This window comes from Scyliorhinus canicula, chromosome 6, assembly GCF_902713615.1.
Source record: "Scyliorhinus canicula chromosome 6, sScyCan1.1, whole genome shotgun sequence".
Classification (NCBI taxonomy): Eukaryota; Metazoa; Chordata; class Chondrichthyes; order Carcharhiniformes; family Scyliorhinidae; genus Scyliorhinus; species Scyliorhinus canicula.
Window position 1 is genome coordinate 67,875,397 of NC_052151.1, and position 27,991 is coordinate 67,903,387.

The window sequence follows — 27,991 nt, forward strand, 5'->3', positions numbered from 1 at the left end:
CCAAGTCAAGCTTCAGTTTAACACCTGCTCGCCCCCCACTGTGCTTGAGAGAGCCAGCTGACTTGACAGCGCCTGCCCCTGGCACCAAGCAGTCTGACTCCCCATTGTTCTCTCCCCTCTCCGCCCACTTGGACAAACATATTAAAAGCATCACATTCCCCAGTAAACAAACATCAGAAAAAACAGTGCAGAAACTTTAGAAAACAAAAACACCCAAAAACAGAACCAGCCCCAAAGACCACCCGCCCTCTAATTAGCTCCCTGCAAGACAAAGTTACCTTTAGCCATCCAAACAGCCCCTTATTACAAATAACACTACTTATACTTATACAGCCCAGCACTCTCCAAAGCTTCAGTGTCTTTTAGTTCGCTTCCAGCCTCTTTTCTTTAATAAAAGTCCATACACGTCTGGTGTTTCGAAGTAGAAGTCCCGTTTCTCAAGTGTGACCCACAGACGGACTGGGTACAACATCCCAAACTTCATCCCCTTCTTAAAGAGGGCCGTTTCTGCCGGATTAAACCCAGCTTGCCTCTTGGCCAAATCCGCGCCCAGGTCCTGATAAATACGCAGTTCACAATACTCCCATTTGCTGCTCTGTTCCTTCTTGGCCCACCGCAGAACGTGTTCCTTGTCCAGGAATCGGTGAAAGCGTACCACCATCGCCCTCGGCGCCTCGTTTGCTCGAGGCTTCTTCGCGAGGGCTCTGTGCGCTCTAACCACTTCCAGGGGCCGAGGGAACGCCTCAGCCCCCATCAACGTCTCCAACATGTCCGTCACATAAGCCCTCACATCCAATCCCTCACTGCCTTCAGGTAGGCCAACAATTCTAAGATTCCGCCTCCTGGACCTGTTCTCCACGTTCTCCAGCTTCTTCTGCATTCTTTTCTGACAATCGTTCATCATCTCCCCCTTGGTCCCAGCTCGGTTATGTATTCCTCGTGCTCAGACACCTTTTTCTCCACCTCTTGGATCACTCTTCCGTGGGACTCTTGGTTCTGCACAACTTGATCAATCGAAGCCTTAATCGGGTCCAGTGTGTCCCTTCTTCAGCCTGGCGAAGCAATCTTCAAAAAACTCCACCAGCTGCCCCGTCGACCACTGTGCCGTCTCCCCGCGGCCCTTGCCCTCCGCCCTGCTGCCCCGCCCTGCTGCCCCACCATGCTGCCCCGCCCTGCTGCCCCGCCCTGCTGACCCGCGTTACCGGCTCTGCTCGCGTCTTCCTTATAGGACTTTGTCTTCTCACACGGCCACTTCTGGTCCAATTCTCCATACACCGGAGGGGGATTTCTCCTCACTATCTCACTCTTCACTGATTTATCCCATAAAATCCAGGAAAAAAAGGGGGGAAAAGATCCAAAAGTCCATCACAGGCAGGAGCTATCAAATGTGCGACCTACTCCTCCATGACCGCCACCGGAAGTCCGGAGTCTGCAAGTTCTCCCCGTGTCTGGTGGGTTTCCTCCGGGTGCTCCGGTTTTGTCCCACAGAGGGGTTATTGGGTTACGGGGATAGGGTGGATGTGAGGGCTTAGGTGGGTCAGTGCATAATCGATGGGCCGAATGGCCTCCTTCTGCACTATATGTTCTATGTACATTTAGTTTAACTTCCTTATTTTTCAATTTAATCTCTCCAGAAATGAACTCCAGTGCATTGTTTGCATTTTTATGTTCCTGCTAACTTGTGTTGTTTCTTTATTGATTGTGCATTTTTATCACAACAGCCTTTTGTTTCTCTACTACATTTGCACTCTAAGGACCAGAATTTCACTACCAAGGGGGATAGCTGCAGTCGGGAAATTTCTCAACTTGGCAGACTTGTCTGGGTCGAAGTGCCCCCTGGGTCGAAGTGCCCCCTGGGTTGAAGTGCGCCCTGGGTCGAAGTGCCCCCTGGGTCGAAGTGCCCCCTGGGTCGAAGTGCCCCCTGGGTTGAAAGTGCCCCCTGGGTCGAAGTGCCCCCTGGGTCGAAAGTGCCCCCTGGGTCGAAGTGCGCCCTGGGTCGAAGTGCGCCCTGGGTCGAAGTGCCCCCTGGGTTGAAAGTGCCCCCTGGGTTGAAAGTGCCCCCTGGGTTGAAAGTGCCCCCTGGGTTGAAAGTGCCCCCTGGGTTGAAAGTGTTCCCTGGGTAGAAAGTGCCCCCTGGATAGAAAGTGCCTTGTCAGCCACAATCTATGGGTTCTAGTGCAGGGTGAAGTCTGGCTCACCGAACCTAAAAGCCGATTGGGGGCAGCCACAGGCAGCCATTGCCAAGGGGAGCTGTTTATACGGCCTGCCTAATATTTGGGGGACGTTATCCTAGTTTTCTGCTTATATTTTAGGCCCTCTAGCCCTCGCCCCCTCACACCCCTTCATCCCCACCCACTTCCATACCACATCTATGTCAACTTGTGCTCCTCACCCACCCTTGAATGGCACCATATACTAACCTGTGGGACTACCATGCCCATTCACCAGTATACAGCCTATACAGAATCATAATAATGATGTAATAATCGTTTATTGTCACAAATGGGCTTCAATGAAGTTACTGTGAAAAGCCCCTAGTCACCACATTTTTGGCACCTGTTCGGGGAGGCTGATACGGGAATCATTGAACGTTATGTTAACAGTGGCTTGTGTGGAACTGCTTAAAAAAGCACCTATTCATAATTTTATAAAATGGGCCTGCTGTTGCTATTATCGTAAAGAAGTGTCAATATATCAGACTTTTACAGTGTCAGTAATATAATAATAATAATCCCTTATTGTCACAAGTAGGATTCAATGAAGTTACTGTGAAAAGCCCCTCGTCGCCACATTCCGGCACCTGATCGGGGAGGCCGGTACGAGAATTAAATCCGCGCTGCTGGTCTTGTTCTACATTACAAGCCAGCATCTTAGCCCTCTGTGCTAAACCAGCCCCTCTAGCTAGTGAAGCTATCAGCATTTGACGCCTCTTTATCTTGTTAAAATAAACATTGAGCCATTGACAGAAGCCATCACCCAAAAACAGCTTATTGTAACATCATAAAGCTATCAATCTTCTCTGCACATGTGCTATCGAACTCACACACACAATCATTTTCAGTGAGTCTGATCTCTCAGCCAAGTTGGCATTGAAGAACATGAAGGGTGATGGGGCTGAGTGGAGGCATGAATGGGCAGGTAGGAGGCATGATAAGCCTGGGTTAGACCTTTTGACCAGGCCTTACAAAAAGATTCCTGAATCCATATAATGGTTCATGTCTGCTCTGAGGAGCTGACCCCATTCTACAAAAATTGCAGAAGAGCTGGATACCTGCAGTGGTGCCAACCAGGTTGGGAGTGCTCACTACCTGCAACCTTATCCCAGCCCCGTGAAAATTCTGGGTGGAGGGAATGGAGGCAGGAATCCTAGAATCAGGTCCCGGTTGCCATTTTAGATGGCTCTTGAGTCCTTACAGCTCCACAAAAATCTGGTCCTCATTTTCTGTTATTTGTTATTTCCTTATTCCTCCGACTAAAATACACCACCTTACACTTATCGATATCAAAATTAATTTTACAATTGCACAGAAATTCTGCAAGTTTCTTCATGAGGGGCTGGCTTAGCACAGTGGGCTAAATAGCTGGCTTGTAATGCAGAACAAGGCCAGCAGCGTGGGTTTAATTCCCGTACCGGCCTCCCCGAACAGGCACCGGAATGTGGCGACTAGGGGCTTTTCACAGTAATTTCATTGAAGCCTACTCGTGACAATAAGCGATTATTATTCTGTTATTTCTGTCAAATGTAAATAAGCAACAATAAGCTTTAAAATGAGAGGTTGTAGTTAAAATTTCAAATAAGAGGATTTATTGGGTGCCATTCAGTGGACCTAAAACTAAGTCCGTTGTCAGGTGTGTTTAGTGCGGTGTACCTCGATGGCTACAGCATCAAGAAACACCCCACTCCTCAACAGCACTTTTCTGGTTTCTCTCCATAAAGATCATACTTAGAGTGAACGGCAGATCGGGCCGACATTTTGATCGGGAGCTCTGATCTTCTCCAACCCCCTTTTATTGACCCCCCCCCCATACCTACTAAACCTTGGTGAAGCCCCTGGAAGCATCTTTCTAATTGCTAAGGCCCCTTCCTAGGCCCCTGCCAATGCCAAACTGGCACCATAGTAATGCCAGCCTGGCACCATGGCAGTACCACCCAGACAATGCCAGGGAGACGGTGCCTGGCTGGCAGTGCCAATGTGCCCAGGTGCCAGAGGGAGTGCCAGGGTACCACCTTGCCCTGTCCCCGACCACCTCTAATGGCCTGGAAGATGCCCCAAAGGTCTCTAATGGCCTGGAAGATGCCCCAAATGCTGTTACGCCCGGTCCGCTTATGTGTGGACCAGTACTAAACAGTGCCCTGATGAGGTCTCCCAGGTGTGGCCGTTGAGTCGGGGGCGCCAGGCGAATCCGGCATCCTGGTATTTAAATGAGCCATTAGGATAATTTAAATATGTAGATCTGGATCTCGCCCAGTGAGCGAGTGTTGGGTGACTCACGATCAGCCAAGCACTCGGCACAGAGGCTGATTTGGGGCTCTCGTGCAATTTACCTGTTGCGTTTGGATCCACGCAGGGCGCAACGGGGTCACTGGTTCGCGCTCATTGTATTGGGGGGGATGGGGGGGGGGGGTTTTGGTTAGCTTCATTGGCTGGACAGCTGGTTTGGGATGCGGAGCAAAGCCAACAGCTTGGGTTCAACTCCTGTACCGGCTGAGGTTATTCATGATGTCCCCATCTTAGATTCATAGAATACAGAGATTGGCCTAATTGGTGTTAATTGGTTTCTCGCCATGTCTAGGCGGGACCCAGAACCCGCCAACGGGAGTGGGCTACTTAGATCGTAAATCAGTCGGTGCCAATTTCGGCTCTCCTGCGATCTAACCAGCTCACACAGATCCGTGCCTGTCCGTTTGATCACGACCTAAGTTTCACTCAACTACTATCTCGCCTGGGGAAAAGTTCTTGAAGATTTCCTTCTGATTCCTACAGATAAATTAGCAACATCCCAGAATATATATTTTAAGTTTGCATGTTCCCCAGAGCTCTCAGTTCCTCCAACTCCCTTCTTTCCTGCATGATCACTCCTTTTGACTAGGCCCCAGCCACACTCTCCCTAAATCTCTCTTTTAGCAACCTAGAAATGTTTGCAACCCCATGTAACTATTTCTCCAACAGTACCTTGGAGTTATCATGGAAGGTCAGTAGAATTCAGTGGAATTCTATGGCCAACAAGTTTAGCTTGATTGCTGAATCTGATAAGGAGTGAACATCACTGGCATCTGTGCTGATTGTACTGAGGCTGAGCTGGCTCATGTGTCTTGCCGGGTGTAATTTTGGGAAGTTGACTTGAATGGAGGAAATGAAAGAGCTAAGTCTGTTCTCCATATAATTTCAGGTGATAACACTCTACGAATTTGGGATATAAAGACAGCAGGAGCCAGAGTAATCATTCCTGCTCATCAAGCAGAGATACTTAGCTGTGACTGGAGTAAATATGATCAGGTAACTATTTGGAGATCAATTAATTAAATTAATCCATTCCAAGTTGACAGTTGCTGATATTGTGATTGAAAGAAAAAATGGAAAAATAATGAAAAGAATAAAATTGTTTTTTATTTAATTTAGAACGTGCTTGTTACCGGAGCAGTTGACTGCACCTTAAGGTGCTGGGACCTGAGAAATACCCGACTGCCAGTACATCATCTTGCTGGCCATACTTACGCTATACGAAGGGTTAAAGTAAGTTTATTTACTGTCTCTGGCTTGTAGCTTGTCACTGGTGATTGAATTAATTTTTTAATGGTTAGATGGTTTAACCTTGTGATTCAGTGTTCTGAGAAGTATCAGCTCAGGAGATTTAGTTTACTTAATCCTACAATGCCCATGTTATGAATGACCTTTTCATTTCAGGTTCTCACCAATTCCAGTTGTATAATGTTTTAAGAAGCTGACCAGTTTGTAGACTGTTGGCTCTTGATCTGATTTAATTTATTGGCACATGTACTGAAGTACAGTGAAAAGTATTTTTCTGCGGCCGAGGGAATGTACACAGTACGCACATAGTAGACAAAAAAATAATCAACAGAGAACATTGACAAATGGTACATCGGCAAACAGTGATTGGTTACAGTGCGGAAGAAGGGGCCAAACAAACCAAATACATTAGCAAGGGCAGCGTAGGGCATCGTGAATAGTGTTCTTACAGGGAACAGATCAGCCGAGGGGGAGTCGTTGAGGAATCTTGTAGCTGTGGGGAAGAAGCTGTTCCTATGTCTGGATGTGCGGGTCTTCAGACTTCTGTACCTTCTGCCTGATGGAAAGGTCTGGAAGAAGGCAATGCCTGGGTGGGAGGGGTCTCTGATAATGCTGTCTGCCTTCCTGAGGCAGCGGGAGGTGTATACAGAATCGATGTGGGGGTGGCAAGCTTGTGTGATGCGTTGGGCTGAGTTCACCACAGGGGCCAGAACATTTCTGGACAATGTGGCAGCAATAAGGTTCCCACTGATGATGTGCTTATGGCAAGCCAGTGTTCTATTACCTTGCACTATTTTTGTTGCTGTTATTGACATATTATTTGACTCTCTTTTTCAATTAACTCAGGTTACCAAATTCTATGACGTCTTCTTCCTCTGTTTCTTCTCCATGCCAGTCACTTTCTACTCGCCGTGTTATCCTATTGCTGATGATTGCTCTCACCAGCTTCCTTCACTTCATGTACACCCTGTGTAAAATCCCTTTTGGGCACGATCTAACGCTCTCATTGCGCCCAGCGCAGGTCCGTGCGAGCCGCTCAGATCGCGGGAGAGGCCGAAATCGGGATCTGTGCCGGGCACCGATTGGTTTCCAATCTAACCAGCCTGCTCCCGTTGGCGGGATCCGGATCCCACCTAGACGTGGCGAGAAAACAATAATCACCAATTAAGGCCAATCTCCGTATCGCAAACGGGATGGACCCCCTATCTAACAGTCTCCCGTGATCTAACCGGCTTCCTGGCGAGTGGACTCAGAGGTGCCCTTTAGCACACCTATTTAAAAATGTGGATCCAGCACAATGGCTGCTCTGGGGATCAGAGAAGGTGAGTAGCCATCTTTGAAATTGGACAATCAGTCTGGAGGCGCTGGAGCTGCTGCGGTTGGGGGTAGGGGATCGGTGCCATCGATGGGAAGTCACCCCTGGGCTGCGGGTGAGGGACTCGGTGCCCATGGGTCCAACAGGCCACCCCACCCGGAGAATGTATACCCATACCATGGGACAACTCCAGCTGCTGCCTGAACGTCCCACGGAACACCCCCAGGACACAGTCCTGTCTGTGGTAATATGGCGATGGTCACTGTAACCCTCTCTGACCCTGGCGGCCTCTGGCATTGCCATTGTTAATTATATGATCACTTCACAATGGATTCTCGTGGGTGGACATGCCATGTCGCAGGCAAGTATTACTGCCTAGCATCTCAATCAGACTGAGGGGGCCTGGACACTTTGTCTGGACACTGGCTGCATCAACACCACAGAGGCAGCAGCCAACAATCAAGCCCCCAAGAGCTGGGACTCGGCACTAGAGATATCCCCACAACCAGAGGTTGAGTGTGTGGATTGGGGGCGGAGTCAAAGTAATGTTCCTGGCAGGGGTCCGGTGACCAGGGGCCCCTGCTGTGGCCGGCTGTGAATTTGCAGGGCAGGGTCCCCAGCACAACCGGTTTGTTGGATGTCACCTTGAGAGCTGGCAAGGAATGTAAGGGTGAGGGAGACTTGGTGGACCCAAGATGCTGGAGTGGAAGCTATAACTGATTGTTGGTCACTCACCCTCACCAATTCCTTACAGATATCACATAATGGATGGTATTGTGGACCTCTTGGTTCTGGTGGCAGGCCAGGTGGCCAGACGCCGGAGATGGCAGCGGCAACAGCATAGACAGAGGCTTGAGGCAGCCCACCCTACACCGAGGACCTGGCCACCCATCGGCCTGAGGAGGGACCGAGAAGAGGGGGCCTGCAATGACCCAACATGCACAGGCATTGCTGGTTGTTCAAGAAGATGTTGGACAGTATGTGCCGCAAAAAGGCAATGGTGTGGCACCTGTGCCATGTCCTTGCGGACTTGGTACCTCGTGGCGGAGGGTTTACCCGCTCAAAGTGGCCGTCAAGGTCTCTACAGCCCTGAGCTTTATGCTTTGGGGCTCAAGTGGGGACTTGTGTGGCATTTCTGAACCTACAGCCACAAGTGCATCCGTAAAGTCATGGATGCCCTGTTTGCCTGGGCAGGTGACTATATAAACTTTGACCTGGACCAAGCCCATCAAGATGCCCAGGCAGCAGGATTTTCTGCCATCGCTGTGATGCCCCTGATGGACTGTAGGTTCAGGGGATAATAGATAGATGGCATACATTTTGCCTTAAAAGAGTGGACGTGGAGAGGATGTTTCCACTTGTAGTGAAAACTAGAACCAGAGGACATAATCTCAGACTAAAGTGACGATTCTTTCAAAAAGAGATGAGGAGGATTTTCTTCACCAGAGGGTGGTGAATATGTGGAACTCTTTGCCGCAGAAGGCTGTGGAGGCCAAATCACTGGGTGTCTTTAAGACGGGGATAAATAGGTTCTTGATTAATAAGGGGATCAGGGTTTATGGGGAGAAGGCAGGAGAATGGGGATGAGAAACATATCGGCCATAATTGAATGGCGGAGCAGATTCGATGGGATGGTGTCTTATGGCCTTATGCAAACTGGGCGGTCTGGGAGTGCCCTTCATTGACAGGAAGGGGTTCCGCTCCCTGATTGTCCAACTCGTGTGCGACCACCATCTCAAGACCATGCACGAGTTTGCATACTTTCCAGGGAGTGTGAACAACAGCTACATCCTGGGCACTCGGAGATCCCCGACGTCTTTTCTGTCCCACCGGGCTGTGCAACTTCACTCCAGGGTGATGGGCCTGTGTCGGCACTGTCAGCGGGTCAATATACAAGGCATGAGGGTGATGATAATCTGTTGTGAGCTGAGCTCTGGTGCTCCTCAGTCTATGCCATAGTCTGACTCCTGTTCTCGAGTGCCTCAGTGATGTCCGCCTGTGTCTGGGACATGTCCCTCAGCGACTGGGACATACTCTGGAGTGTCTCAGCAATGGCCACCTGGGACATGCCCTGCAGCGCCTTAGCAAGGCCCACCTGTGTCACTGACACGTCCTCCAGCGACTGGGACATGCTGTCATGGCCCTCCGTCATTACCATCACCGACTCAGCAACGCCTTCGGCATCACCACTCATGATGCTGACGTTGTGCTCCAGGTTTTGCACTGCGGTCCCCACCCTAGCAGTGGTAGACTTGGTGCCACGCACTGCTGGCGCCGTCTCCTGTGCCCCTAGCCTTTAGGACTCTTCCAATCGGCAATCAACCCACTGGAGTATTGTTGACATCCCCTTCTGAATTTCACAATCGTACTCTAGCGTCTGCATCAGCTCCAGGATACCTTTGCCCATGCATCTGACTGGGATCCAGCTGGGTCCTGGGATCCAGCAGACCTCTGACTGTTGTTCCCCCTGGACATTCCTGCCTCCACCAGATGTGCATCGGCAACTGGGTGGTGCTCACCAGATTTTGCCCCAGAGGCCTGTCCACTAATGTCACCCACCGAGGTGTGTTTCTCTGCGCTAATGGATGGTGGGGGTGACAGCTATGACGCCTCAATGTAGGCATTCTCGACATTCTCCTTCAATGTGTTCTTTTGGAAGGCAGGGATACGGGTTCATCCCGGATGAGCCGGCACCATTGGATGGAGAATCTGAGGGAAAAAAGGGCATGTGGTCAGTGGGAGGGAATGATCATTATGTCTGGCATGAAAAACTCACATGTAACGGTTCATCTGGGTGGGGCGATGGATCCTCACCTCTGCGGCGCAGGCTGCCTCACAGCTCCAGAGACCCGGGTTCAATTTGGGCTGAGTGGAGTTTGCACTTTCTCCCCATGTCTGCGTGGATTTCCTTAAGGTGCTCCAGTTTCCTCCCACAGCCCAAAGATGTGCAGATTGGGTGGATTGGTCGTGCTAAATTGCCCCAAGTATTCAAAGGTATGAAGGTTAAGTTGGTTTAACGGGGTTAGAGCAGGGGAGTGGACCTTGATCGGGTTCTCTTTCAGAGGTGCAGTGCCGACTCGATGGTCCGAATAGCCTCCTCCTGCACTATAGCAATTCTATGGGTCTATATAGTTCTATATCAAACACTTCTTTCCTCCTCAGCATCTTGTGACTCTTTATAAAGCACAAGTCTGTCTGAGACTCCAGAGTGCTAGTCATTTAACCTGGGCCATTTTTTCTAATATCTTCTTGAATTTCAGGATACAATACTGGAACTCAGCTCTTTGATTAAGTCATTTTTTTCCCGCCTCTGTTCTCCAACATCTCTGCTTATTAATCGAAGTCTGTCAGTCATTTCTCCACAAAAATCATTGGCCAGGATTCTCCATCCCAGGGACGCCCAGTTCCCCAATGGGACAGTGAATCGGCCGGCGGGGAAAAAAAAAATCAGGATTGCGCTGGTTGCTGACTCGTCGCTAGCGGCGTGAAGAAGTTGCATCTATTAAGCGGGCCCGGCGCCCCATGCTCCACCATCCTGTGATTCTCTGCTCCCCGTGGCCAGGAATCATGTGGGCGAGATTCACTTGTGGTCGCCACCTGATGAACCTGATGTGGTGGACCTCACAGTGGACTAAGGGGCAACGGTTGCCCTGCGAGGTCCACCACTCTAGAACCACGATGGTAGAGACTATCCGAGCCCCCCCCCCACGCACCATAGATCAAGCCTGAACTTCCCACCCCACCCACACTGCACGGCCGCCAGCACCCCGATTGCCTGGGTTCCCCCCATGCCCAAGTGCGGGGATTATCCGAACCCCCCACCGTTGGACCCTTGTGATAGGGAGACCCCCCCAACAGGGATCCTTGTGGTTGGGAGACCCCTCCACAGGGACCCCCTGTAATAGCGGGACCCCTGTGATAGGGACACCCTCTCCCCACACACGGGGACCCATGCAATAGGGGGACCACCGCGAGGGACTCCTTGCTTTAAGGAACTCCCCCCCCCCACACACAGACCCCCTCCCCTCATAGAAAGGGACCCCTCGAGAGCAGTCCATAAAGGGGCTGTGGGAAACATTATAGCTATACTACTCACCTGGCAGCTCAAGATGTTCATTCCTAGAAGGAGAACAGCTGTATTGGAGCAGTGGTCTCTGATTGACAGCTTATATCCCTTCATGCTACAGTGGCCTAAGAGGTGAAACCCCAATGTTTGTAAACATTGATCACATCAAACAGATGAAAGGGCAGTGAGATCACACACTTGATGATTGCAATGTACTTGTGCACTTCTGTACACCGTGTAGTGCTGGTCCGAGGAATCTGAGGATATCCTCCGCGACTGCTTGGAGTCTGTGAACTGGTCCACATCCAGGGCCACGGCAGCTAACCTGGACGTGTACACAACCATCACAGACTTCATCAGTAAATGTGCCGAGGACTGTGTACCAAAGAAGACAATATGGGTATTCCCCAATCGGAAACCCTGACTCAACCAAAGGGTTCACTCCCTGCTGAAGTTCCGGACAGAGGCGTTCAACTCTGACGACCCTGACCTATGTAAGAAATCCAGGTACGAAGTATGGAAAGCCATCAGGGAGCCAAAAGACAATACCACATCAAACTAGAATCCCAGGCCAACTACACAAACCCACGACGACTATGGCAGGGCTTACACGAGATCACAGGCTACAAAGCAAGGCCAGGTGCAATATCTGGGGCTGGAGCAACCCTCCCCGATGATCTGAACAAGTTCTATGCCCACTTTGAGCAGTCAGCCAATACATCAGTGCCACCCACCCCAACAGCCCTGGACACACCCATACCCACTATTCGAGCCTCAGAGATAAGCGCTGCCTTCTTTAAAGTGAATCCGTGGAAAGCGACAGAGCCTGGGACTCAGAGTCTGCGCAGACCAGCTGCCGAGTGTATTTGCAGACATCTTAAACACATAATTCCTCCGCTCCGACGTCTCCACCTCCTTCAAGAAGACCACCATAATACTAGTACAAAAGAAGAACAAGGTAGCCTGCCTCAATGACTGCTGACCAGTGGCCCTGACGTCCGTGATCCTGAAATGCTTTGAGCGGCTAGTCATGAGACGGATCACTGCCAGCCTCCCAGATGGTCCACTGCAGTTTGCCTATCACTGCAACCGGTCCACAGCAGATGCTATCTCCCTGGCTCTACAATTCACACTCAAACGCCTCAACAACAAGGACACCTACGTGAGACTGCTGCTCATAGACTACAGCTCTGCCTTCAACACCATTATCCCAACAAGACTTAAATCCAATCTTGACCCCTCCATCTGCAGCTGGATCCTTGACTTCCTCACCAATAGACCACAATCTGTCAGGATAGGAACAGCACCTCCTCCACAATAGTCCTCAACACCGGGGCCCCGCAAGGATATGTGCTCAGTCCTCTACTGAAGTACCTATACACACACTACTGTGTGGCAAGATTAACTCCAACTCAATCTATAAGTTTGCGGATGATGCGACTGAGGTCAGTCGTATCTCAAACAATGACGAATCAGACTACAGAAGGGAAATAAATCATTTGGTTGCATGGTGCACCGAAAGCAACCTCTCTCTAAATGTCAGAAAGACCAAGGAACTGATCATCGGCTTCAGGAAGCGTAGCACGACACACACTCCCGTCCGCACCAATGGCTCCGAAGTGGAGATGGTCGATAGTTTTAAGTTCCTGGTGGGTCACCATTACCAACAGTCTGTCCTCATAGAATTTACAGTGCAGAAGAAGACCATTCAGCCCAACGAGTCTGCACCGGCCCTTGGAAATAGCACCCAACTTAAGCCCACACCCATAACCCAGTAATCCCACCTGACCTTTTTAGACACGAAGGGCAATTTAGAATGGCCAATCCACTCAACCTGCACATCTTTGGACTGTGGGAGGAAACTGGAGCACCCGGAGGAAACCCATGCAGACGCGGTGAGAATGTGTCCTGGTCCACTCACATTGATGCAACAGTCAAGAAAGCCCAACAACGTCTCTACTTCCTACGGAAGCTAAAGAAATTCGGCATGTCTGCATCGACTCTCACAAACTTCTACAGATGTGTGATAGAGAGCATCCTATCCGGCTGCATCTCAGCTTGGTATGCAACTGCTTGTCCCAAGGTCACAAGAAACTGCAGAGTGTGGTGAACTCAGCCCAACGCATCACACAAGCTTACCACCCATACATTGATTCTGTCTACACCTCCCGCTGCCTCGGGAAGGCAGAGAGCATTATCAGAGACCCCTCCCACCCAGGTTTTACCTTCCAGACCCTTCCAACAGGCAGAAAGGTACAGAAGTCTGAAGACCCGCATATCCAGACATAAGAACAGCTTCTTCCCCACTGCTACTTGACTTCTCAACAACTCCCTCTCGCACTGATCTGTTCCCTGTAAGAACACTATTTACGACGTCCTATGCTGCTCTTGCTCATGTCTTTGCTTTGTTTGGCCTCTTGTTCCGCACTGTAACCAATCACTGTTTGTCAATGTACCATTTGTCAATATACTCTGTTGATTATTTTTTTTGTCTACTATGTACGTACTGTGTACGTTCCCTCGGCTGCAGAAAAATACTTTTCACTGTACTTCGGTACATGTGACAATAAATCAAATCAAATGAAAATCAATCAAATCAATTTTAAATATGCAAAGCAAAAGATACCTCAATAATTATGCACATATAAAATGCTTTGAACATTAAAAACCTTAGATATGGCAAATTGTATACATATTTAAAATATCAATATATTAAATACATGATTTCAGAATTGTAACATTTTGTAATAATGTGCTTCTCCTATTTTTCTCCGTAGTTTTCTCCCTTTCATGCATCTATATTGGCCTCTTGTTCATACGATTTCAGTGTCAGGTATGTAGCATATTTTTTCTTTACCTATTTCCCTTCTCCCTTCCTCAGCTGAGGAGTTGACATCTTTCTTGAGCACTGATCCATTGGCACTAGATATCATTTGGCACCTCGCCTATCAATGAGATTTCTGATAGATTGTTGAGTAAGTATCTCTTAAAATTAAATCCAGAAGAGCTTTACACAAGATTATTGTAAGCAACCTTTTGGTCCTTTTAAGATTCTTTACTTTTACGAGATCAAATTAAACAAATATTTAAAATTTCTCGTCCTTGAGTCCACCTTCAGAAAGGGAATGGTGATGTATTTCTGTGCATTGTACCTTTCATCGTAGAGGACCGATTTAGCTCAGTTGGCTGGACACCTGGTTCGTGATGCGGAGCAATGCCAGCAGCGCAGGTTCAACTCCCGTACCGGCTAAGGTTATCCATGAAAGCCGCGCCTTCTCAGCCTTGCCCTTCACTTGAGGTGTGGTGACCCTCAGGTTAAATCACCACCAGTCAGTCCACGCTCTCAGAGAGAGAGGGCAGCACGGTAGCACAGTGGTTAGAACAGTTGCTTCACAGCTCCAGGGTCGCAGGTTTGATTCCCGGCTTGGGTCACTGTCTGCACGTTCTCCCCCTGTCTGCGTGGGTTTCCTCTGGGTGCTCCGGTTTCCACCCACGGTCCACAGATGTGCAGGTTAGGTGGATTGGCCATGTTGCCCTTAGTGTTCAAAAAGGTTAGGTGGGGTTACGGGGCTAAGGTGCAGGCGTGGGCTTAAATAGGTTGCTCTTTCCAAGAGCCGGTGCAGACTCGATGGGCTGAATGGCCTCCTTCTGCGCTGTAAATTCTATGAGTCTATGAAAAGGGGAGAACAGGGGACTTTCACTTTCACCTTTCATAGTAATACTTCACAGCATTGCATATGAATGTCACTATGTTTATGGGAGCAATGAGGTTAGTAAACATTGATACTCACACAGGCAAAGTCCTCGAATTGTACTGGATTCTTTGGAAAGTATGAAATTTACAATTATGTGCCAGTTGGCTGAAAGTGATGAGCCCGGAATCGATCCAATTCAGGAGACAATGATCTTACTCCCATAGTATATGTCATTTCTGTATTGAGCATGATCTGTTGTGGCTGCAGAGGCTGATTCATGAGTAGAAATCCCTTCTGCGCACATGAATACCGCTGGCCTGCGGTTGATTAATGTTTTTCCTTTTGGCAAGCTCACCTTTTCCCCATCTGGTCCTTTCTTCTGCGCACTGCTTTTTCCACACCCTTTGTATCTGCTCCTCTCCAAACATTCCAGTCAGCAGCCAGGATTTTCTAGGCATCAGCTCCAGTCCCGGTCAACTTGATGATTTTGCTTCCAGAAATACTTGTATTATAGACGTGGGCCAGTGGCAAGTTTACCATGGAGCAAGTATTTGGGATTACGGCCATCATCCATTCAGCTCACATGATCCAACCAACAGAGTTGACAAGAGGGCAAACATTCTGGGATTATCAGTGGGAAAACTCTCTGCTGGTCATACCTACACAAGAGGAAATTGGTTGTGGTTAAACAGAATGGCTTGGTAAGCCATTTCAGAGTACATTTGAGAGTCAACCACATTGCTGTGGGTCTGGAGTCACATGTAGGCCAGACAAAGTAAGGACGGCAGATTTCCTTCCTTTTTTTTAATAAATAATTTTATTGAGGTAGTTTTTGGCTTTGTAAACAGTTACTGACATCAACAGAAAGGAAGCAAAAATGTGCAAACTTCCACGTACATTCAATTCTTCAATCGTAACATACTGCACAAGCCTGCTCCTCTCCCACCGGTACTACCCGCCAATTTCTCCCTCCTACTCTACACGACTCTTACCCCCCCCCCCCCTGCTGCCGCTCACTCTCCCGCAAAGAAGTCAATAAATGGTTGCCACCTTCTGGCGAACCCCTGTACAGATCCCCTCAAGGCAAACTTAATTTTTTTCCATATCCAGGAAACTCGACATGTCCGCAAGCCACAACTCAGTCTTCGGGGGCTTTGAGTCCCTCCATGCCAATAGTATTCGTCGCCGGGCTATCAGGGAAGCAAAGGCCAAAACATCGGCCTCTTTCTCCCCCTGAACTCCCAGGTCTTCCGAAACACGAAAAATTGCCATCCCTGGATCCATCGCCACCCTTGTTTTTAGCACCCGGGGCATGACGCCCGCAAATCCCTCCCAGTACCCCCTAAGCTTAGGGCATGCCCAAAACATGTGAACATGGTTCGCTGGTCCTCCTGCGCACCTAGCGCATTTGTCCTCTATCCCAAAGAATTTGCTCATCCGAGCCACCGTCATGTGGGCCCGGTGAACGACCTTAAATTGAATCAGGCCGAGCCTGGCACATGATGCGGTCGAATTTACCCTACTCAGGGCTTCTGCCCACAGCCCGTCCTCCATTTCCCCGCCTAGCTCCTCCTCCCATTTGAGTTTCAGTTCCTCCGTCTGGGACCCTTCCTCCCTCATGAGCACCTTATAAATATCAGAGACTCTACCCTCCCCTTCTTCCCCCCTAGAGACTATTCTGTCTTGGATCCCCATTGGCGGGAGGCGTGGAAAGGATGGGACCTGTCTACGGACAAAGTCCCGCAACTGTAGGTATCTAAAATCATTTCCCCTTACCAGACCAAATTTCTCCTCCAGGCTCCTCAAACTCGCAAAGCACCCTTCCAGGAACATATCGCCCACCCTCCCCGCCGCCATGCTCGAAACCCCCCATCCATACTCCCGGGGGCAAACCGATGGTTGTCGCAGATTGGCGCCCAAACCGACGCCCCCATCTCCCCTACATGCCTCCTCCACTGGCCCCATATCCGCAGGGTCGCCACCACTACCGGGCTGGTGGAGTACCTGGCCGGCGGCAGCGGTAGAGGAGCCGTGACCAGGGCTGCCAGGCTGGAGCCCCTGCACAAAGCCGCCTCCACCCGCTCTCAGATAGACCCCGTAACCACCATCCACTTCCTTAATATAGCGATGTTGGCCGCCCAGTAATAATTAATCAGACTCGGCAAAGCCAGCCCTCCCTCGCTGCGGTTCCTCTCCAGCATCGCCTCTTCACCTGCGGGGATTTTCCCGCCCAGACAAAGCTCATGATCATCCTGGTAACTCTTTTGAAGAAGGACTGTGGGACAAAGATCGGGAGGCACTGAAAAACAAACAGAAATCTAGGGAGGATTGTCATCTTTACAGTCTGCACCCTCCCTGCCAGCGATAGCGGGAGTGCATCCCATCTCCGAAACTCTCCCTTCATTTGCTCCACCACCCTGGCCAAATTTAACTTGTGCAGCCCACCCCAGTCTCGCACCACCTGGATTCCCAAGTACCGGAAATTTTCCTCAACCAGCCTAAACGGTAGCCCTCACAATCTGTTCCCCTGGCCCCTTGCCTGTACCACAAACATTTCACTCTTGGCCATATTTAATTTGTATCCTGAAAACTGGCCGAACCTCCTCAACATTCCCAGTATACTTCCCATCCCGGCCACTGGGTCCGACACATACAGGAGCAGGTCGTCCGCATAAAGAGAGACCCTATGTTCTACCCCGCCCCTCACCATCCCCTTCCATCCCTCTGCGGCTCTCAGCGCAATCGCCAGCGGCTCTATGGAGAGCGGGCAGCCCTGTCTGGTCCCTCGGTACAGCCTAAAGTACTCCGACACTTCTCTGTTAGTCCTGACGCTGGCCTTTGGGGCCTGATATAATAATTTGATCCAATTCACCAGTCCCTCCCCGAACCCAAACCGTCCGAGCACCTCCCATAGATAGCCCCACTCCACCCGGTCAAAGGCCTTCTCGGCGTCCATCGCCACCAGTACCTCCACCTCCCTGCCCGCCAGGGGCATCATTATCACATTAAGTAATCTTCTCAGATTGGCCGTCAGCTGCCTACCTTTCACGAACCCAGTTTGGTCCTCCCCAATCACCTCCGGTACGCAGTCCTCCATTCTAACCGCCAGTACCTTTGCCAGGAGCTTGGCGTCAACAATAATCAGGGAGATTGGCCTGTAAGACCCACACGCCTCCGGGTCTTTACCCCGCTTCAATATCAGTGATATAGTGGCTTGCGACATTGTTGGCAGCAGGGTCCCTCTGTCCCTTGCCTCATTGAAAACCTTCGCCAAGACCGGGCCCACCAGCTCAGAGAACTTCCTATAGAACTCTACTGGGTATCCATCCGGCCCCGGGGCTTTCCCCGACTGCATGGCCTTTAGGCCCCCCAATACCTCCTCCACTCTAATCGGGGCCCCCAGCTCATCCACTCTCCTCCCCACCTATATTGGGAATGTTAACCCGTCCAGAAACCTTTTCATCTCCTCCGGTTCTTCCGGCGGCTCCGAAGTATACAGCTTGCAATAGAAGTCCCGGAATACCTTATTCAATCCTGCCGGGTCCTCCATTTTGCGCCCCTCCCCATCCATCACTCTACTTATTTCCCTGGCCGCCTCCCTCTTCCTGAGTTGCTGCGCTAACAGTCTGCTAGCCTTTTCCCCATGCTCGTACACCACGCCCCTCGCCTTCCTAAGCTGTTCCACGGCCCTACTCGTGGATAGTGCCCCCAGTTCCGCTTGTAGTCTCTGCCTCTCCCTGAGTAAAATCTCCCCCAGGGACTCCGCGTGCTCTTCATCTATCCGACCCATTTCCCTGACCAATCTATCCATCTCTGCCCTGTCTGCCTTGGCCCTGTGGGTCCCAATTCAGATCAGCTCCCCCCGCACTACTGCCTTTAGCGCCTCCCACAGGGTCGCCGCTGAGACCTCCCCCGGGTCATTCACCTGCAAGTAATTTTGCATACACCTCCGAAGCTTCTCACAGATCCCCTCCTCCGACAGCAGTCCCACGTCTAGCCTCCATTGCGGGCGTTGGTAGTTTTCCCCCCCGATCTGCGGGTCTACCCAGTGCGGGGCATGGTCTGAGATAGTAATTGCCGAATATTCCGTGTTCTTTACCTCCCCTATACAATCCCTGCTTAGTACAAAGAAATCTATCCTAGAATATACTTTATGGACGTGCAAGTAAAATGAGTAGCCCCTTCCTGTTGGCTGTCTATCTCTCCAGGGGTCCACTGCCCCCATTTGCTCCATAAACCCTTTCAGCTCCCTTGCCATTGCTGGGAGTGTACCCGTTCTGGGACATGACCGATCCAAAGCCAGGTCAAGGACCATGTTAAAGTCCCCCCCCCTCCCATTATTAGCCTGCGAGAGTCCAGGTCCGGGATCTTCCCCAGCACTCTTTTAATGAAGTCCACGTCATCCCAGTTCGGGGCATATATATTCACCAGCACCACTCTTCTCCCCTCCAGTCTGCCCCGTACCATCAGGTATCTGCCCCCCCCCTGTCTGCGGCTATGCCCTCCGCCTCAAATTGCACCCGCTTGTTGATCATGATTGCCACCCCCCTGGACTTCGAGTCCAAGTCCGAGTGGAAGACCTGGCCAATCCAGCCCTTCCTTAGCCTGGTCTGGTCAGACACTTTCAGATGTGTCTCCTGCAACATAATTACGTCCGCCCTCAGAGCCCGCAAGTGCACGAACACCCGCGCCCTCTTAACCGGCCCATTCAGTCCCCTGACGTTCCAGGTGATCAGCCTGGTCGGGGGGCACCCCCCCCCACTCCCCCCACGCTGGTCAGCCATAGCCTTTCTCAGGCCGGCCATTCTCAGTGCGTCGCGCCATTCCTGGCCCGCCTCTTGGCTGCCTCCACCCTCGACCTCCTTTCCAGTGCCTATTTCAAGTCCCTCCCACGTCAGCAGAACAACCCCCCCCCCCCCCCCCCCCCCCCCCCCCAACAACATCCCCCGCTACCCCCACCCCTGCCATCCACTGGCTGTGATCACCCCTCCCCACCTGACTCTCTTGACTAGCCAATCTGTTAGCCCGGTGACGCATCACTCCGGCGCCCTCCTGTCTCATTCCCATTGTTTCCCCGTCCTCATCCCCACTCCCCAGCGGCCCATCCCCCTCTCCAACCCACTGGAGCAGACTCACTGGCACAGGAAGGCATGGACATCAACAAAACAAAAACCCCCCAACCCACGTATTTGGCCCCCCTTGTTGACCGGCCCCCCTTCGTTACCGTGCCGGCTCCAATGTCCTCCGCGAGCCGCACAAAATGTAAAAATCCACCCGAAAAGGAAAAAACAGAAAAAAGAGGATAAAAAAACATAAGAGAAAAAAAAAAACAGGCAGTGTCCATGAACAAAGGAAAGAGTCCCAAATGTTCCGTTTGGCACCTTTGACCCAGCAAACCATTGAACAGCAGTCCAGGCCCATTCGGTGTACCTCCATACGGTAGTCCTCGGGCCCTAATTCACGCCCGTGGGGCCTCTTTTTGGGACCAGCCCCTGATCTCTCGCAAAGTCCATCGCTTCTTCAGGCTCGGAGAAGTAGTGGTGTTGACCCTGGTGCGTGACCCATAGACGAGCCGGGAACAGCAGACCAAACTTCACGTGCTTCTTAAACAGCACCTCCTTGACTTGTTTAAAGGCTGCTCGCCGCCGAGCCGCCTCCTGGCTTAGGTCCTGGTAAATGCGGAGGACACTGTTGTTCCATGCGCTGCTCCTGGCGCTCTTTGCCCACCGCAGCACCCGCACCTTGTCCACAAACCTGTGGAACCTAATCACCATCGGGTGGGGGGGGGGGGTCCGCCCCGCCGCCCCGGCCTTGCCTGCACTCTGTATGCCCCCTCCAGCTCCGGCGGTCGCTGAAAGGCTTCGGCCCCCATCAGCTGCATCAATAGGTCTGCTACAAACGCTGCGGGATCAGTTCCCTCAGCCCCCTCTGGGAGGCCGACCATCCTCAGGTTGTTCCTGCGGGCTCTATTCTCCAGCTCCTCCACTCTGTCTAGCAGTCTTCTTTGCCGCTCCTTCAGCCCGTCAACTCCTAGCGCCGCAACCGTCTGCGCATCCGCCTGCTCCTCCACCGCCTCTCCCAGCTCCTTAACTTTAACATCCTGCACATCCAGCCTCTGGTTCAGCTGATCCACTGCCTTCAGGAGTGGGTCCAAGTTGTCCCGCTTCAGCGCTTCAAAACTGGATTTCATTACCTGGAGCATGTTATCCAGCGCCTGCTGGATTGCGGAGTCTGGGGTCCGTGTGTCCGCCATCTTAGGTTCCAGGTAGGTTTCTTCAGCTCCTTGTCTCTGTCCCTTTTCTCTCTTTTCTTCTGCCTCCTGGACTCCCGCTGTTCCATGTGCCGCAGCCCACTCCTCAGCACTTTCACTGCGGGCCTTCCTTCAGTTCCGTGGTCCCGCTATCACGGGGAATCAGCCCATAAACGCCCGCCGGAGTGAGAGCCCGCCGAATGTGCGGCTCACTCGGACATTGACGCCACCGGAAGTCCCCAGATTTCCTTCCCTAAAGGACATTAGTGAACCAGATGGGTTTTTATGCCGATTGACATCGGTTTTAAATTCCTGATTTTTATTTACTTCAAATTTCACCGTCTGCCATGGTGGGTTTCAAATCCAGAGAATCAAGTGCCTTGTAGAAATGACCCTTGACACCTGAGGTCAATGTGAGTGTTAGGGCATAGATGCATACGAGGTTAACTGGGGTATTGCTGGGCCAGGGAGTTATTTGAGGTGATGGGGTGTAATCAGTGTGAATGATTGGGAGGGGGTGGTTCATGGGACTGAGGTCATAGCCACACTCTGCCGTGCTTCTGAGTGTCGGACCTCCGTCAAGGTACCTGTAGTTTAGCATGGGTCGATGAAGTACCCAGTTTATGTATGTTACCACGGGGCAACCATCGGGCTTACAATGTACTGGCAGCAGAGGCTTATGCACTTGGCTTTTTTTTGCGATAGTTATACTGCCAATCAGTGGTAAGAGCTGAAACAAGAGGTGACAAGCAGACTGACTATTATGCACCTCCCACTACATGAACACACTTGATGCATCATGTTAAGCAGATGGCTGGTTGTAAGTAAATGTATCTAATTACATCATGTCCGAGGGCATATTTGCATCTCTCCCATTCCATTTGAACTTTCGTAATATTTTATCTTGCGTAACATGCAGATGGAAAACATTGGGCTTGTTGCTGAGAAATTACGCAAGAAGTTGTTTGAAATGGAAATAATTAGTTACAACTGTTTTTCCATGCACCTTCCTCGTGATCAACTTAAATTTCTTAGTTTTTGTGTAAATGTGGTGACTGAGTAGTGTCGTGGGAGCAAATGTTTTTATGTCTTGGCCCTGTTTGAAATGTACTTCAGATTAAAGTATTTTCTACTTTCCTCTTTGGGCAGTCTCAATTCTGGTAGCTGGCACAAATTTTATGAGGAAAAAGTGCTCTAAATTCAGGTCTAGTTAACTGGAACTAATTTGAACTGCCTCAAAGGGCAGTTGGCACTAGAAATGGAAATACCTTACTGGTGCATTTGGGATATATATCTATACAGTATTATGAGTAAGGCAAAGTAAATGGAGTTTCATCCCATTGCTTATGCCAGTCCAGAATGAGAGTGCTAAAGTTTTTTTTAAAATTTAGAGTACTCAATTACTTTTTTTTCCAATTAAGGGACAATTTAGCGTGCCCAATCCACCTGTCCTGCACATCTTGTGCAAACTCCACACGGACAGTGACCCAGGGCCGGGATGGAACCCGCGCCCTCTCCGACGTGAGGCAGCAATGCTAACTACTGTGCCACTGTGCCATCCCGAGAGTGTGAAAGCTGGTTAAAATAGCTTCTTAGTGCAGCGCTAAGAAACATCTTGCTATTCAATGGCATGTTGCCATTGTTAGAGGAATTTCTGAAGCTAAAGCTTGCCACCAGGAAAAGCTCCACACAGCCACCCAAGGTCGGAATAGAACCTGGGCCTCTGGCGCTGTGAGGGAGCAGTGCTCACCGCTGCCACTGTGCTGTCTATTTCCATAAATAATTTATAACTGCAATAAACAATTGCATCACTCTTTTTCTACCTGTGCATGTCTTATTTAAAAACTTTTCAGGGTAGATACCGGGAGGATATTTCCACTTGTGAGGCAAACTAGAACTAGGGCCACGGTTTAAGTATCTTAAGATGGAGATGAGGAGAATGTTTTTCTCTCAGAGGGTTGTTAGTATGTGAAAGCTTCTTCCACAGAAAGCAGTGGAGGCTGGGTCATTGAATTTAAGTAAGGCCGAGTTAGACAGATTTTGATAAACACGCGAGTTAAGGGCCATGGGCTAGATGAGACAGTGAAGTTAGGACTACAACCAGATCCGCCATGATCTTACCAAATGGCGGAGCAAGCTTAAAGGGCCAAATTGAAAAATGAAATAAAATGAAAACTGCTTATTGTCACAAGTAGGCTTCAAATGAAGTTACCGTGAAAAGCGCCACATTCCGGCGCCTGTTCGGGGAGGCTAGTATGGGAATCGAACCGTGCTGCAGGCCTACCTTGGTCTGCTTTCAAAGCCAGCGATTTAGCCCTGTGCTAAACAGCCCCTACAGTGACAATTGAGAGACAAATGAGAGTGACCATTGTCTACTCCTACATCTAGGACCTATGTTCCTACGACAGGACTGAAGATACTTTGTGAATTTTTGCTTCTACAGAGAATCCTGTGCTCTGCTGTTATATTTTATGTGGCTGGATATGTCTGCCTAATTTGTTTTTCTACAGAAACAGTTTAAATGGTTACAAGTGATTAGCACTGCTGCCTCACAGCGCCAGGGACCTAGGGTAAATTCTGGCCTTCAGTGACTGTCTTTGTGGAGTTTGTATGTTCTCTCAGTGTCTGCGTGCGCTTCTTCCGGGTGCTCTGGTTCCCTCCCACACTCTAAAGATGTGCAGGCTAGGTGGATTGATTAGCCATACTAAATTGTCCCTTAGTGCCCAGGGATGTGCAGGTTAGATTATGGGGTTACGGGGATATGGCGGGGTCGACGAGCGAGTGGACATGAGTAGAATGCTGTTTCAAGCGGTTGGTGCAGTCTCGATGATTCGAAGGGATTCACGTTCCCCCCGTGTCTGCATGGGTTTCCTCCGAGTGCTCCAGGTTTCCTCCCACAGCCAAAATGAAAATGAAATGAAATGAAAATCGTTTATTGTCACGCTTCAATTAAGTTACTGTGACAAGCCCCTAGTCGCCACATTCCGGCACCTGTCCGGGGAGGCTGGTACGGGAATCGAACCGTGCTGCTGGCCTGCTTGGTCTGCTTTAAAAGCCAGCGATTTAGCCCAGTGAGCTAAACCAGCCCCTAAAGATGTGCAGGTTAGTGGATTGGCCATGATAAATTGCCCTTAGTATCCAAAAAGGTTAGGAGGTGTTATTGGGTTACGGAGATCGGGTGGAAGTGAGGGCTTAAGTGGGTCGCTGCGGACTTGATGGCCGAATGGCCTCCTTCTGCACTGTATGTTCTATGTTATGTCTTTGTAGATCAGAAATAATTCTGAATTTTTAAAAATGCAAAGCTACCAGGCACTTTTTAGCACATATTTAAACACAATTTCAAATTAATAAACCATGGATTCCAGCTGCAGGCAGATCAAGAATAAAAGGGCCCCTTTGGAAAAGGAAGCATGTAATTTGGGAACCAACGGATGAATGTCCAGCAGCAACGGTGTGAAACAATTTTGGTGTAATTAATAGTAAGCATAGGAACAGGAGGCGACCATTCAGGTTCTAAACCTTGCCCCTCACGCCTTAAACCTATGCCCTCTAGTAATTGACCCCTCTACCCTGGGAAAAAGTCTCTGACTATCCACTCTGTCTATGCCCCTCACAAACTCGTCAACCCTAGGACCCCTGTGCCATGTTACGCTCTCACAAGTGTTTATTGGTGTAAGGCAGGAGTTGTATCCTCACTCAGGAGGACGTCCAGCCTTGGGGAGCTGCTGACCTATCAGATTGGCCACCAGCTGACCAGTCCCTCCAGGCACAGCACTGCGGTGGCCCAAGAGGCACTACGGGCAGCTGAGTCCCAGGACCCAGAGGAGAGATAAGTGGCAGGGGTTCCAGGCTGGGTCATCCATCCATCTGCCAGCTTTAAAAATGTGGATAGATGGGAATAGGGCCTTAAGTGGACCAAGGATGGGCTTCCCCTCCAAGGCCCTGCCTACTCCTGCATAAAATCGCCACCGGGTCAGAGCCGGAGGGAATCCTGTCCTGGCAATTTCATCTTGTTCCTCAGCCATGGCGAATGTTTTTCATCCCCATTCTCCTGCCTTAGCTCCGTAACCCCTGATCCCTTTTGTAATCAAGAACCTATCTATCTCTGTCTTAAAGACACTCAGTGACTTGGACTCTACAGCCTTCTGCGGCAATGAGTTCCACAGATTCACCACCCTCTGGCTGAAGAAATTCCTCCTCATCTCTGCTTTAAAGGATCGTCCCTTCAGTCTGTGGCTGTGCCCTCAGGTTCTAGTTTCTCCTACTAATGGAAATATCGTCTCCAGGATGTCTATCTGTAGAGTGTCCTCTATGTTGTTTGCCTCCGTGAGGGAATAGAATTAAGTTTGTTTGGTATTTTGTAGAGCAGCGGAAATTATTCATGGACCATGGAATGAGGAACATAAAGGAACAAATTGCTGTATCACACACAGCCAGTATTCTTCTATTTTCCAATATTTCCTCACAAAATCTGTCATTAAAGGTAGCACTTTTAAATATTCCCACTTCCAACAAACAAGATGTTCAATTTTTTTGAAGTGAAATAAATGATTTATTATTTCCCATGAACTGGATTATGCAATACTAACTCACGCACATAGGTAATGACCCCAGGCACATTCACTGGCCTGTGCTGAATTAGCTGCTCTCAGCTGAGCTGGTGATAGATAGGCTGCAGTTGGTATCAATTTCAGATAAGGTGGATAAAATGGTTACTGTTCTTGATGGTTGTGTGTGTGTGTGGATATGATCAGGCTTGGATGTGATTCGTTCCGTGGGCAAAGAGCTTGGCAACAGTCGTAAATCAGGGTTTCAAGTGAAGAATGCACTGGAGAGTGACTAGCCAGGTCGAGCTGTATTACAGCACAAGTTAGCACATTGCCATATGGCTAATGGGCTTGAAACTTTTAAAACTAACCAATTTGCAAAAGGGAAGTGATTTTTTTTGGCAATGCTTGTTTTATGTGGAATCATAAGATTCAAAAGAACCATGTGAGTGAAAAAAACTGATTTTCCCTCTCGTCCATTTGCTAATTATTTTAAATCTGAGAGCTCTGGCTAATGCATATCAGAGGAGACAGTTTCTCCCCACTTCCTTTATTATAACTCTTCAGTATCCCTTCTACATCCTCTTGTTGCTGGGAGGGAGTAGTCAATGTAAATATAATATTGTAATTTTGATTGGCCTCTATTATTTGATTTTTTTAAAACACATTTTTATGACCAGTTATGTTCCATTCATTGAATTTAAAGTGCAGAAGGAGGCCATTCGGCTCATCGAGTGTACACTGCCCCGAAAGAGCACAATACCTAAGCCACTAGATAAAAGCAAATTACTGCGGACGTTTCCAGTCCAATGACTCTTTGTCAAAGATTTACGGATTGCTTTGACAAAGAGTAATTGGACTTGAAACATTAGCTCTTTTCTCTCTGTACAGATGCTGCCAGACCTGCTGAGATTTTCCAGCATTTTCTTCTTGGTTTCACCATACCTAAGCCCACACCTCCACCCTATCCCCGTAACCCAGCAAGTCCGCCTAACCTTTCGTCACTACGGGACAATTTAGCGTGACCAATCAACCTAACCCCACATCTTTGAACTATGGGCGGCAACCGGAGCACCTGGAGGAAACCCACGCAGACACAGGGAGAACGTGCAGACTCCTCACAGATAGTGACCCAAGCTGGGAATTGAACCCAGGTCCCTGTCGCTGTGAAGCAACAGTGCTAACTACTGTGCTACCGCGTCGCCTCGAATTTCATTCCCTTCTTTCTTTCTGGAGAGGGTGGCTGTCAAGGCAAACATTGTAGCTGTTATCCTAATTCAAGGCTTGCAGCACTAAATATCCTAATATATCATTTGTAAGTAGAACAAAGAACAAAGAAAGGTACAGCACAGGAACAGTCCCTTTGGCCCTCCAAGCCTGCGCTAACCATGCTGCCCGTCTGAACCAAAATCTTCTACACATCTGGGGTCCTTATCCCTCTATTCCCATCCCATTCATGTATTTGTCAAGATGCACCTTAAACGTCACTATCGTCCTTGCTTCCACACCTCCTCCGGCAGTGAGTTCCAGGCACCCACTACCCTCTGTGTAAAAAAACTTGCCTCGTACATCTCTAAACATTGCCCCTCGCACCTTAAACCTATGCCCTCTAGTTAATTGACCCCTCTACCCTGGGAGAAAGTCTTGACTCTCCACTCTGTCTATGCCCCTCATAATTTTGTAGACCACTATCAGGTCGCCCCTCAACTTTAACAGCAATTTATTATTTTTACACAATGATCGTGGTAGGCTAGCATAAAGAGATACTGCATCGTTAAACAAAACAAAATTCTGTCAGTAGGCGGTGAGTGCATATTCTATCGTGCCTGATACAGTATGCGATTGAGAACTGTTCTTGCTGAAATGCAAAATTTGAAATGGATACCATTTCACTGGTCTTCTGGCTTATTTATGATGTACGGCCATATTGCATTCATAACAGCAAATCAATTTGGGAAGTCATTAATAGTCACCCTGGGTAAACTGAACTTGTATTGACTGATTATGTTTTCCATGACCGGAGCTTTCTTTAAAATGCTTAAAATAAATTGTATAGTTAGAGTGCCAATCATACTGACATGATTCATTGTACTTTGTTGAAGCTGGTTAAGATATCTCTCTACTGACTGTATGCCAGCCTTATTGATTTTTTTTTCATTAAATTAAGCTCTAAAATCAAAATCCATTCTACCAATCGAATTTCTTTTATGTGTTTTCAAGTCAAAATACGTTCTTGAGTTCTGGTAATAAAGTTGTATTTACAGTATCTGACAGGATTCATTTTTTAGGACTAGAAGATAGAGACATATGAATACCATACAGTACCATTTTTGTGAGGCATGTACACTTCAAATGGCATAAACTCAGA

At 49.4% G+C, this 27,991-nt stretch overlaps 1 protein-coding gene across 1 annotated transcript in view; it reads left to right on the plus strand.

The window, feature by feature from the left end:
• The window catches only part of pex7 (peroxisomal biogenesis factor 7), a 134,802-nt gene that overhangs the window by 85,139 nt on the left and 21,672 nt on the right, over window positions 1-27,991 (plus strand). Inside the window, exons 6-8 of the mRNA XM_038799444.1 lie at window positions 5,392-5,498; window positions 5,622-5,735; window positions 13,909-13,964. Coding sequence (XP_038655372.1) covers window positions 5,392-5,498; window positions 5,622-5,735; window positions 13,909-13,964 — 277 coding nt within the window. The remainder of the gene's footprint in view (window positions 1-5,391; window positions 5,499-5,621; window positions 5,736-13,908; window positions 13,965-27,991) is intronic.